At 37.3% G+C, this 14044-nt stretch overlaps 2 protein-coding genes across 2 annotated transcripts in view; both read right to left on the bottom strand.

The window, feature by feature from the left end:
- The window catches only part of LOC135080704 (protein pellino), a 99295-nt gene extending 95234 nt beyond the window's left edge, over positions 1 to 4061 (bottom strand). The window contains exon 1 of the mRNA XM_063975417.1: positions 3719 to 4061. Within this exon, the coding sequence (XP_063831487.1) occupies positions 3719 to 3732 (14 nt within the window). The 5' untranslated portion in view covers positions 3733 to 4061. The remainder of the gene's footprint in view (positions 1 to 3718) is intronic.
- A 3103-nt stretch (positions 4062 to 7164) lies between these two features.
- Positions 7165 to 14044, bottom strand: part of LOC135080698 (transcription factor IIIB 90 kDa subunit) — a 30492-nt gene continuing 23612 nt past the window's right edge. The window contains exons 9-12 of the mRNA XM_063975414.1: positions 13786 to 14016; positions 12787 to 13012; positions 11382 to 11548; positions 7165 to 9973 (exon numbers count right to left, since the gene is read on the bottom strand). Of these exons, the coding sequence (XP_063831484.1) occupies positions 9849 to 9973; positions 11382 to 11548; positions 12787 to 13012; positions 13786 to 14016 (749 nt within the window). The 3' untranslated portion in view covers positions 7165 to 9848. The remainder of the gene's footprint in view (positions 9974 to 11381; positions 11549 to 12786; positions 13013 to 13785; positions 14017 to 14044) is intronic.

The raw sequence follows: 14044 nt of genomic DNA, 5'->3' as shown, positions 1-14044 counted from the left end.
CGACGAGCCTAACAGATAAGATGCAAGGTATTGTACGATAGCGGAAATCAGTTGTAATGGAGTAGGGTGATAAATTTTCGCTGAGTGAGCATCACTGAGCGCAGAAGATGTGGGGTCCGATCCCCGCCGCAGGTAGATCGTAAAGCCTTCTCGGAAACGGCCTCTTTTTAAGTGATTTGCTAAATATTTGGAAATGCATCAGAAAAAATAACTTTTTTGGCATGTTTTTGAGTAGCGTTAGAATTACGAGAGGATAAGGCGTTAATGTAATTTTTATTGTGTCATGCAAACGGTCAGCCCTTGTTTTAGTGATGGACCAAAACGCAAATCGATTATCGAGCAGCTAAATATTGATCATTCATTGAATCATTTATCGCCACTTGCTGTTGCGGAGGAAGTCTGCTGCTGACTCGGCATAATATCTACCTAGCTATAGTCTCACCATTTCCTGCAGGTATACTTGACAGTACGGGAGGAATGGCGACGGATTGCGACCCGACCTGGTGTGACGACCACGACCATTCTGGCAAGAGTGTAGCGACGAAGAAGAAGATATACTTGACACTATATCCGCCCTGACATCTTTTGCAGACAATAATTAACTGATATGCATTATAGATGTGAATGTCAGGTAAGCTTCCGACCAACGTTTGGCACAACAAACGTCCAAGAACTTCGCCCAACATCCGAAGTAAAGACACGACAAAACTTATGTGACACAGTCAGACATTCCACGCGATAGTTAAGTGAATGACGCGAGGCCCGAGGACGCTACCCTGTCGTGATGAAACTTTAATGAGGGGTTAAAAGGGGACGCTATAACGCTGCTGTACCCGCACAATGTAAAGGTTGCGCTAAAAATAAACGCGAGTCAAAAACGCGAAAGCCGTTAGCGACGAGAGCTTTGCAAACTTTAATGGGCTTCAACGTCGATTAAGTAAGCTATGCAATCGCTGAAATCGCTTTTCAATTGATTGAAATGTTATGGAGTATGAATCCAACTTGCTTTTGTACTTGAATTTTTAGAATGGTCGATTCATTGAAGTGGGTAATTCATATGGATGATGGACATGACATACCTACTTGATGGGAAGTGTGTTAGTTGATGGCTTATGACTTTTTGAGGGCATGAATGAATGACTAACACATGATTCATACTTAAAAGAAAATTAATATTTAACCCTTCATTTGGCAGTGATGCTTTTAAGCAACAACCACTTTGAATATTTCTACAGGACCTAATAATAAGTTTTGTGCATATCTTTCGATTTTGTCACGAAGCTTAGTTCAGCAAAACACTAGTAAATCGGTCGTCGACTTAGTTTTGAGTGATTTTATATCCATATTTCTGTCAGATGTCAAGATGACGCGCAATGAGAATAACAAAGACGGAAGTTTTATGATTTTATACTATTTTATGATCTCCAATTGTTTTTGTTTTGTCTAAATTTTGTTCATAATAAATCAAACTAATCATATAAAGCAATATTTGGCGTAGAAACAGTGTTTTCTAATACATGACATGCTTCCGAACCTCAATGTTGCCTAGAAGCAACAGTGCCAAACATCTAACAAAATAGGTTTAACTTTTTGTCAATACAAACGAGTGTCAATACCCAATAAATCAATCATGTATTACATGAATATGTTATAGAGATGGTATGGTAATTACTTTGGATGCAATTATGGACCCTGTCGGGCACAGCATTTTAGGAGAGAGGAAGAATTTGTTGTCTGTCTCTGTGTTGTCTGTCTTCACGCTTATATCGCTGAACTGATTTAAATGATAAACACGTTTTTCTTGCGTTGAAGTCAACAACTATAGCATATAACGGTAACATACCAGTTTCAGAAGCTAAAGAGAAAATAAAAAGCCAACCTTGGCTCGGCATATTGATCATGAAGTATGATGACATAAGTCATCTATCAAATGTTGGAGAAAAAGGTCGTTGTCGATTTTGCGAAAATGGTCAAAAAATAGTTTAATGCATAAAATGTGAAATACGATTGATTTTTTTTATGATTTTCATATTAACAAATTAATTCTATAATATATCTCAATATTTTATTTAAGTACCCCTATTTGGCAATGTGGTCTATAAGCAACAGTCGTTTTTCGCGAAAATACCAACCAAATATTTTTTTTATTATTTTTCTTAACTTTATTTGATAGTAACAATTAGGTTTAAATAGATTTTATTGAAAAAATCAAACAGTTTATGTCTTGCCAAATGAAGGGTTAAAACAAATTCATGTATTTATAGTAAAATTTTTACAATAACATATTAATTTACCAAATAATGCGCTTAACTGAGATTTGCCTGTAGTGACGGACAAGCAAATATGACAAGGGACTTGCAATGTAAAAAAATACCGTTATAGTCCAGGTATTGAGTAAGTCGAACACATTCTACACTATTGTGCCTGTAATTTTGTGCTGTAGTGAAGCAGCATAATGTCAAATCATAATCGAATGTTAAATTGTCAACGTGTACTCATTGCTTAGGTATTACGTACGTACTACTACTTAATAGTAACACATTTTATTTTTTTTCGTTTGGGATAACAAACAATTGTGCCAATGCACATAACTTTATAAAGGTTCAGATGTGGACGGATACCATTTTAGGGTACCGGATTAATGTCCATGGTAAAAAATAATTAAACGCCTAAAAGCTAGCAATTTAACACGCATCATTGTAATATTTAGAACTAGGAATACTAATATCTGTATTACCAACAACGACAACAAGAGGAAAATAGAGCATGGGAAAATAAACTGGAATTAATTTTTAAATAAAAAATCTTGTTATTTTAGCAAGTGCGTAGTTAATATAAGGAATTGGTGTTTGTTTAGAAATTACAGTTTACTAATATATTTTGGTGCAAATCATTGATAAACTTCTGCTTTTGTTATTACAAATACGTAACACTATTATCTTAATTGTTATCATTATCATTACATAATTAACATCTCCAAAAATAAAAAAAAAGGAACTGGCAGTGTACTGCTAGCTCTATTATTTAGCTCAATTTTATTAGTTTACATGTTTACTTGTCATTTAAAAAATACCGATTAATTGAGAACCTCCTCCTTTTTTGGAAGTCGGTTAAAAAAGTGTCACAAATGAGCAATTCTTAAAACAGTTACTACTATCAATAGATAAACAAAGATTTTGTTTGTATTCTAAATAAAATCACATGGCTGACATGTCCATCCTTTGTCTGCCACAACAACACAACTGATTGACCAGCTGATTTAAATACAAGGAATGTCATTCTGTATTTTTGTGTTCTGTATTTTTCTCTAAAATAATATTTGTTGTTTTTGCTAGTTATTACAAAATTTTTGATGATTAGTGAGTTACAAGGGTCTTGAACATGACAGTAGGTAATGTTAACAATCAATAATCGAAGATACGCGTTTTGAAAACAAAAGAATAACGTAGTTAAAATCCTAATTAACAACCGCATAGTGATATTAATTGATTTGTGTTCTTTGTAAAACCTAGTAACAAATAGGTATTCTAACCAAATGTAAACAAAACAAAAAATACACATCTGAGGTGAGTAATATTAACATGGAATGGATAGGTATGCGATGGGATTATTATACATTAATTTTATCATAAAGTAATCGTTCTACACCGTGAACATTACCGAGTTACTTGAGGTCACAAGTTCCGATGGAAAAAAAACAATCGTGGATCAAACTTACCGTTTTACGACCATGATAGAATCCGTCTGCTCGTTTGTGGACCCTATGATTCGAACTATGCTTTACAAACGACACTAATATTATCGGAAACACCATGAATTTTATTAAAACACCGTCAATTCAATTTATTAAAAACACACATCGCTAAAAAGCGATGAACGCACTGCTCCTCATTTTTTCACCAACCTCAAATTCGCACTGCACTTTTCGGAACATGTAAAATGGTAATTCTATTACCCTAACACAAACCACTTTTGAACAACACAAATATCGAGAAATTCAGCGCAATAAAAATTAACAATACGCAGTCACAAATCTCATAAACACAAACTATGTAACTAGGTAGGTGTATAACTAATTTCTAAACGAGTCGATACGACTTTTGTTGACAATCGAGTTAGAATCGATTATGTACTCGATTATTTAAGGGAGAGTTTACACAGCTACACAGCAACTTGAATGACGAAACGTACAATTTTAGGTATATCTGTGATTTCTCGATTTTTTATCAATTTAAATAGGTACATTATACGAAAATACAATGAAATAAGTAATCATTTCACATTCACAATATTTCCAAAAATAAAAAATAAAAATATTTTACTTTATCTTATTTCGTCGGAATAATGTTAATATTATTCAATAATTAACCAACTTTCAGATAAATTGTAAACCTGTCTATAGTTCGTACGCGCTGAATGTTAGCTGACGACGCCACTACATCGCTAAATCGCTATGCATCGACCTCGGATATATAATAATAAATTCCAATTAAAATTTATCGAAACCGAAACCGAAATCGATTCTCCCCGTTACATCTCTACTTTTCAGTTATTTGATGTTTCACGGGGATTTCCCTTTTTTATGGGATTCCCCCCCGACAGTGTGCCTTGCCAGTAATTCTGATTTCAATCGATTTTAGAACGTTAGTCGTACAAAGTATTTTTTATTAAAACAAAATAATTATGTTTTTATAGAACATGATAAATATGATAAGGATGATAAAAAGATAACAATTTTATTGATTTTCCTGTAACTCCTCCTAACACAAAAATAAACAATAAGGAATTCTTTCTTATTTTATTTAATATTGAAAATAAACATCCCGATCAAGCATAAACCTAATAATATTAAGTAGCTGTAGAATATTACCTAAATGCCTACATAGAAATAACAAGAAATACAAAACAATACGTTCCTCTTTGGTGGGTCCCCGCCTTAAAACATGCGATTTAAACCGATGTATCGATTAAAGCATCGATAACCTATCAGTTGGTACTCCTGCCACGACTACACTGCTGCCAACATTCAACTAAAATGATCTGTATAAGGCCCCTGATACACGATAAACCAGTGAATTTGGGGACAACCAAACTACATAAAATAATAAATAGAAGCGCTAGCCCGGACACCGAAGTATGGGCGACACACGCGAGCGAGGAGAGAGGAGAAAGTAGCCGAGATGGTGTTCACATTATTACGTCTTTGCCAATTTCCCGCATAGTGTACTTACGCCATAACAAGACGAGTGAACCGCCCGCGCGCGAGAGCCACAAAGAAAAAAAAAGATGAGCGCGGGAAAAGTTTGAACTGCGGAGAAGTAAGCAAACCTAAAATTTTTCAGTACACAATTATTTTATGAATATAATGGAGATAATTTAAAGTTAAGGTACAGATTTATATCATTGGCTAAAATTTTGTTATATGAGTTGTAATTGTTGTAAAAGACTTACCGTTTTCTTGGTAATCTTGAAGCCATTAAAAAACTTATATTTGCTAAACAAATTTTCCTGTATATTATCCTTAGATTTCTATTTTCAGTCTTAATTCTTTTTAAAAGCTTGCTTTGTGTGCATCTTCTTCTTCGGTATTCTTGCGTAGCGCACTTGAAACCCATTATTGATAAATATACATAAAAAAACTTCTAAATTATCACCATAACTAATAAATAACCAACTGTAAATATAATTTGACTTTATAAACTTTATAAATATATAAATAAGAGACTAGAATAATAAATACACGCGTTCCACAACGTCACTAGCCACGAATCCAGTATGATTTGGTTTTTATACCTACATCGCATTACAGCGCCAACTCCATACAAATCGCGGCAGAGCGATGCGTTCACGTTCATGCAGCGACAAGTTTCACCGAGTAGTGTTGTGCTCCAAACCGCCTGTCACCACATCATGATTCATACAAAGCAACCCAACCCGTTCCCATGATTCATTTAAAATACCCTTGTGTCAATCTATGGGGTAGAACAAGGAAGTTGCAAATTGTTGGGCAACATAAACTGCCTATTTAAAATGTGTCATATCAAATCATCACACGGAATTAATTGCTTGAGGTTGAGGTATTGTTGAGGAAATATGGGTCTTTCATTATCCTCTAAAAATGGAATGAATTTTCTTCTAGGTCCTACTCAGGTAACCTAGGATCAAGATAGGTTTTTTTTAAATTTAAAAGTTTCTTCCAAATTATCAAAGGTTTTGATGAAATTTGTATTGAATGCCACTAGTTAGGAACGACTTAGCGTCCAATCAGATAGTCTTGCTAAATCCTGACCAGTTCAAGACAACCTTAGAACTACGTGGCATAGATCCCTTTCCTTCCTTCTTATAGTTTTACTTGGGCATATTGAATTTTTATTTTACATGCATGGCGTGTTGAATCTGATGATGTGTGTAAAAAAAAAAGAATAAGAAGAACAAAGGAAATTACTTACTTACATTTAAAATGAGGTATTTCATTGACATTAATAAGAATATTATCAAAACACTGCTCACGCACCTTTTCTCCCTTCTTTACAATGCACGATCAAGTGTTATGCAATATTTATTGCTGCTGTAAGAATTATTTAATGCGAAATATTGTGTGCAACACTAACGATTAAGTACTACTGTTATTTAGTTCCAAGTATGAACGCAACGAACACGGTGTCGCGGCTGTATACAAAATCGTAGCACAGTGTCTCTCGCGCCTAATACAAAGCGGGGGACACAGAAAGTTGGAAAACGTCTACGCTCAGAAGCAAGTCGCAACTCGTTTGATTATTTGAAGATGCCTTTTATCGTTGATGTAATACACAGACCGTAAACAAACAAAGACGTCCATAGAATGTGATTGGATGTAAATTTAATTAGGTGCAACAAAGGCAGTAGACCATCAGTCCTTGATAATAATACAGTTATGTTACTTTTAAGAGATTAGGAGCATAAGTCAGTAGTTTTTATCTTATAATGTCTTTGTTAACTTGGAATTGTAACCTGTTTTGATACACATGAATACTTTCTATCTATCTTATACCTATATTATTGTCAGGTTTTCATACATAATCATAATCATGCATAATCTTGATTAAATTCACGTTTATATTATCTATTTATATTTCAAGATTAAACCAATTAAACTATGCTTGATAGGCGTCAATGAAAGATAGATTAATAAAACGAATACATTTATTCAGATATATTGTTGGATAAACACTATACATACTAATTACATTAAAATCAACACAAAATAAGCAAATTCACATGTTAAAATGCCGTAAATATTAAAATCTTATAGATAGTACATAATAACAATTCCGTGTTACAAAAGGGCACGATATTATCTTACTCGTTGAAGTTTTGTAAAGGTGTGTATAGACTAGACCATTTCTATGTAATGTAACGTTCTTTCGAATGGTACAATACAGGTAAAATGAATGACGTGACATAAAATATTTGGTTCGTGACAGGGTGTGACACTCGAAGATTTCATAGAGCGACTCGTTGTTCTGTTACAAGCAAATGCACCAGTCTATACTCACCCTGAAATGTAAGAACTGAACTACTTAAAAAGTTGCAACAAATAACTGATTTAATGAAAGTACTTATTTCATTGTATGTACATTATTAAATTAAGTAATATACATACATCACGAGTTTTTAATTTAAAAGATTTTAAGAACAATGCTACCAGCCGGGCTAGGATACGCGCCGTGATAAAATCTTAATGATGATTTTAGATGACAAATGTATGAGCTTATCGCGTAATATCGATAAAATGGCGTGATAAACGCTTATAACGGCGCGCATCCTACTTACAGGTTACAAAAAAGATGTTACATTTAAGATATCGATAAAAGTTAAATTTACAGTAATTCTAAGCTAGCATCGTACTTTTTAAATTCTTATAGTATTATTATGTAAGTATAATATTTGTAAAATCGTCTCAGTCTAGTAATACATTTTCTAAATTACAGAAGATTCTGGACGAATCGATAAAAAGTCTAATCTAATCGATTTTTTCTAGATGTAGAAAAATGAAATGTACATAAGTTTTGATAATAGATTTGAGATAAATAATGAAATTCACAGCAGTGGACAATTTCTACTAAGAGATACTTAGATAAAACCCTTAAAATAATTTACAAAATATACAAAAATACGTAAAATGCCTAAAAATAAATATACTTAACATTATTTTTCAGTGGAGATCACAATTTATTACTGTAAACCAGGTTTTTCACTATCAGGCATATTTTTTAACAGCAAAATATAAAAAGCCAATATGATTGCTGGTCTTACTTTTTGATTCTTGATGTGATTGTATAGAATGTGCGTAAAATATAAAGCCATGTAGTGAAACCCCTTTAGAAACAGCAAAAGAATAAAAGTTTTCATTGGCTACCTTTATGAAATCTTTAGTTTTGTAAACCGTATAGTGCAAATATCCAATTTTCAAGAATATATCTCCCGCTCAAGTTTTTCACCTCAAATAAAGGAAATTTGCGTTGACGACGACACTTATAAAACAACACACCTTCGTAGAAGGCACACGTAACATTAAATATAAAAATAGACATAAGTACATTAGGTAATGCTTTATGTAAATACGTTGTTGTGTAACGTATTGCAGGTAACATGGAAGTTAAAAGTTAATGTGTCATATGTAGAAAAAATATAAGCCTATATAACAGCTTACGTTTTACATTAGGATTGCAACATACAATGTAGACAAAGAAGGCATAATTTTGTACTAAAAGTGAAATGCTAAAATATGACATCTAAAAGCTACAAACTCCTTAGCCTATCCACGCACTAAGTTCTGCGCTTGCACTATAATAAACGACGGATGACCCTCCCAGCGGGTCATAGACTACAAGCGTAGAAGGGCCAGCTAATACTTCTCGTAGTCATAAAGAATCGTCGTTCTGTCCATTGCGCAGCGATTTCATAGACTAAGGTTGGCCATACAGCAGCTATAGTGACTACACTCGTAGTCATCTATTTACGTGCATTGGAACTGCTAGCAGTAGAAGCTGCTTTGGGCGTGCTTTTCCCCATAATTATTACGTAATTCTGGGTAAACTTGTTTTCTATTTCTGCGCAGCCTTTCAGGCGACACCAAAGCAAAAGTGGCAGTAGTCTCAACGTTCATGATGCCTGATGATTGATCTGATCTAGCAATTGAAACAGACTTATGAAGCAGTTGTCAGGAGTATCTTCAAGTCCGGTTCAAGTTCAGTCCGTGAATTTTTATCAAGACCGTAATTTAAGTTGGTTTAGCACTAGCAGCTTTGTCAATCCCAGCTAGCTGTGTATAGTGGTCAAAGACCAACTGCCAATATCCTAGCGCAGAGTGGCCGGCGCTAGTACTCCTCATAGTCATAATAGTTGTCGTCTAGCTCTAGACCATAATCATTACTTAAAATTCGCAATTCAAAATCCTTGTTACTGAGATCAGTAAATTAAAGCCTGGTCCGTGAGCACGTAGAATCCCGTCCAATGACCCCAGGCTACCCATCCTTATCGCTCGCGCGTAATTATATTGCTGTCGCGACTGTGCGACGCGCGCCCGCAGTGAGTGTGCGAGCGCGACAGCAACATAATTACGTGCGAGCGACAAGGATGGGCAGCTTGGGGTCATTGGACGGGATTCTACGTGCTCACGGACCAGGCTTTAGATGATTTATATTTTTTAAAGAAAATTATTAGTAATTTATTATTGCACAAATTACTAATAGTCCCGTTAGCCCCTTTTACTAAGCTAAATATGCTTGTAGCAGTTGTCAATGTCAGCTTACTGTGTATAGTGGTCAAAGACTAACTGCCAATATCCTAGCGCAGAGTGGCCAGCGCTAATACTCCTCGTAGTCATAGTAGTCATCATCCTGCCCGTTGCGCAGCATAGCAGCTAGCGATAATTCGGCACCAGCGTCGGTGGCATCCAGCTCCGCGTCATCGTCGTAGTCTTCGCTCGCATCTGTGAATGTAACAATCAGATTTAAGTTATTTTACAGAATCAATCACCTCATACTATATCCACTGGTCTAATTTTCAGATCAGTGGGCGGGGCGGTTTCTTGCGACACTTTCGCGCGGCAGTTGGTCATCTTGATCTGTACTGGTCTATTTATTGGTTACTAGCTTTCTGCCCGCGGCTTCGCGCGCGTGGACTACATTATCTACATATTTTACGGAACCCTATTTTTTTCCAAAATAAAATTTAGCCTATGTTACTCGTGGATAATGTAGCTTTCGAATGGTGAAAGAATTTTTAAAAACGGTCCAGTAGTTTTTGAGCCTATTTATTACAACCAAACAAACAAACAAAGTTTTCCTCTTTATAATATTAGTGTAGATTTGACATATATGTTATCATCATGTATTACCGGTAAACAAGACTTTTCTATCCTGCATTACCGGTGTAATGAGTGGGGTTTCAAAAGTGGGTGTGGCAAGCGACACGACATTTCTGAAAGGCTTATTCGACGATTTTTTACCATGTGTGGCAGGTACCATGGGCAGTTAATCAGCAGTGGGCATGACGGGCGGTTCAGACTTTTTGCGTCATCTTGTGATCTGTCCTATACGACGATAACCTTAAGATCTGAAAGGAACTATCAACAACAAATTTTCTTACCATGGGCAGATAGGCCCCCTTAATTGATATTTATTGTCCGTGGTGCATATCTTTTCTTAAAGGTTATTAAGCCTTTGTTTGTCTCCTGTCATCCGTTTTGCAAGTCGAACCTTAATTTCGAACTCCTATGTTCTTCTGATTAATTTCTGATAGTTTAACTTTCCCCCGGGACAAACTTGAATCCTGGCTACACAGGAGTTGCAGCGGTGGGAACGAGAGGTGGGAATAGTCCCGTTCTTGTATTTTCTTACCGTGTGTCGCGGGTGTAGCGGGGGCGGGTGTGTTGACGGCGGGCGTGGCGGGGGTGGGGGGCGCGGGCGAGGCGGCGCTTGGTCATCTTACGTTCTAAAAGAGACTTTAGGAACTAGACTTTTTTACCATATCGCGGCTGAGATCACGACTTTTGATCTATGATCTTAGACAAATTAAGGGGCTAGGCTAGGCTAAGGCTATTTTAAAAATTATCTTACCATGTATCGCGGTTGTACCAGGGGCGAGACCACGACCTTCTTGCAGCGCTTCGATCATTTTAAAACCTGAAAGGGACTAAAGCCCGGTCCGTGAGCACGTAGAATTTTGTCTAATGACCGCTAGCTACCCATCCTTATCGCTCGCGCGGTGAGTGTGCGAGCGCGATAGCAACATAATTACGCGCGAGTAATAAAGATGGGTAGCTTGGGGTCATTGGACGAAATTGTACGTGTTCGGCGACCGGACTTTATTAAAGGTTATTTTAAAATGTTTCTTACCATGTGCAGCGGGTGTAGCGGGGGCGGGTGTGGCGGGGGCGGATGTGTTGACGGCGGGGGTGGCGGGGGCGGGGGTGGGAGGCTTCTTGCGGCGCTTGCGGGGCACGGGCGACGCCGGGACTTCCACCGGCGCCTCCACCGGCGCGGCCGGTGACGGGGCTATGACGCTGGAAATTAAAATAAAGTGTAGGTTAGTGACATTTCAAATCAAAATCTATTTAATTTTAAATCAGTTGAGACAGATAGAAAGTTCGGTATCACTGTTCCTCGGTTTTATTTGAAAGATTTGTGTTATATTGCCAGCTGATATTCGCGCAGATTATGCGCACAAAATATAACAGAAGGTAAACTCCATACTAAGCGCGCTCCAGCTACGCACACATAGACACCACTCACGTACGCGTTATCAAGACTGTCTTGAACGAAGGGGTATTTTATCATTTGTTAAGTAGACGGTTGCTTACACTCAACATTAAAAACTAAATTTTCGTTTTTTAAACTACCAGTTGATTCCGGGAGGTAAGTAAGGTATTTATTTGTATTTCAATAGTTCTTTTTACGTTGATAAATTGAAAACCAACTCAATTACTTATTAGGAATATCGAATTGTTTTAAAGAGGTTTTAGGAATTGTTAGGTAATGTCAACCACTCAACTACATACTACTTCCTTCTCGTGTATTTGTTTGCAGACTATTACTATAATAACGTACTAAACATAACTAGTACATGGATGTGGATATCTGTTATTGTCTTTCTTCCATAGTAACTCCTAATGAGTTACATTTTTATATCCGAAATAAACGCAACACATTACAAGACAACCCTAGCGCGACGGCCGAGCGTGCGAGCGAGCGAGGTATGCAAAGCGCGAGGTAAATACATGAGTTTACCTTCTGTTATATTTTGTGTTATGCGTTTGCGCAGCAACTTTACACAAGAATAAGACCTACCCTTTCTTAAGCCCGTTTTCACCATCAATCCCTAATTTTAATTGACCCCTATGTAAACAAAATTCCTGTTATGTGTTACCATAGGGGTCATTTAAAAATTATGGATTGATGGTGAAAACGGATATTAGCCTCCTCCGGCTTGGAGGCGGTTTACGTAGTACTTTATTACATGGTAATAGGACACCCTCTTATGATAATGGACCATGCGTTTGCGCGCCCGCAGGACCTTACTGCACGGTAATAAAACTCAAATCTATCACGAACTATGCGTTAGCACAGACTCACTCTTTCTTAGCCTCCTCTGTTTTAGAAGCAGGCGCGGGTGTCCCAGGTTGGTCCAGGCTCTTCAGAATATTATAGTTGATCTTGGAGCTGATTTTCATCTCTGCGAGCATCTCGAATGCACTGACTATTTGTTTGATACAGGACCTTACTACAAGGTAATAAGACTCACTCTTTCTTGGCTTCTTCAGGCTTAGAAGCAGGCGCAGGCGTTCCAGGCTGGTCTAAGCTCTTCAGTATATCATAGTTGATCTTGGAGCTAATCTTCTTTTCAGCCAGCATCTTCTCGATGGCTTCGCCGGCGGTGGCCGCGTTACACGCTAATTTCTTCTTGTAGCAGCCGCGGACTTTCTTCTTCTTGCCTTCTTCCCGCTCTTTGGCGCGCATTTCTTCTTTTACTGGAAATTAAATTATGATAAATTAAGTAGAGATAATTGAATATAGGCAAAAGAAATTAATATGTATAGATGGTTTCATCCACGAAGACGCGCCCACCATTCTTCCGCTAATGTTTGAGTGTTATCGGTACACGCTAAATTATCCATGACGGCACACGCACACTGCTATAATGACGCTCGGATTGCTCGGATCAAACTCCCCGCACCCCGCGCTTCCTTCGACCAAAAATTGGTGGGGCGCATCTTCGTGGATGAAACGATCTATAAATGTTTTAGAAAATTGGTTTCAAAACTCGTGGTGACTGTGAGAGCTCATTAAAATTATTTCGGGGTGTTTCCACTACTGCTAAGTGTGATCATCAATTCCTCTGCTTGGCATAACCCCCATTGCTATACCCCCATCATAATGATAATTTTCGGGATAAAATCTATTCTATGTTGTTCCAACTCCAAGCATCTCAAACTAACTCTACACCAAGTTTTCTTAATCGGTTCATTGTTTTTGTAAAAGTAGTAGAAAAACAATCTAAATATAACAACTCAAAGGTGACTGACTGACTAAAATAGTGATCTATCAACGCACAGCCTAAACCTGGACGGATCGGGCTGAAATTTGGCATGCAGGTACATGTTATGACGTAGGCATCCGTTAAGAAAGGATTTTACGAAACTCCACCCCTAAGGAGGGATCTCGGGAAAACGGGATCCACGCGTACGAAGTCGCGGGCGGCCGCTAGTTTTTGTATATTTTTAACCTTAAAAGAAAAACTTACTTTTCTGATCCCTCAGGTACCCAGCATTGACTTTATGCCACAGCATGGTCTTATGCCTTGCCTCAGCGTCTGTCATGATGAGCGAGCTCACGTACTCCTCGTCATCAGCGCTCAACACCAGCTCATCATACTGCAGATCCTTGCTGAACGGCTGCTTAGGTTCTGGTTTTAGGAACGGATCTGCTTGCTTCTCTTCTGGCTGCCCGAGACCTATTACTGCTAGTTCAGGACCTGGATTGATTGGAAATTGGATAACATC

The sequence above is a fragment of the Ostrinia nubilalis genome, chromosome 18, assembly GCF_963855985.1.
Source record: "Ostrinia nubilalis chromosome 18, ilOstNubi1.1, whole genome shotgun sequence".
Lineage (NCBI taxonomy): Eukaryota > Metazoa > Arthropoda > Insecta > Lepidoptera > Crambidae > Ostrinia > Ostrinia nubilalis.
The sequence above is the reverse complement of the archived record's forward strand: the minus strand, read 5'-3'. Positions and strand labels throughout refer to the sequence as shown.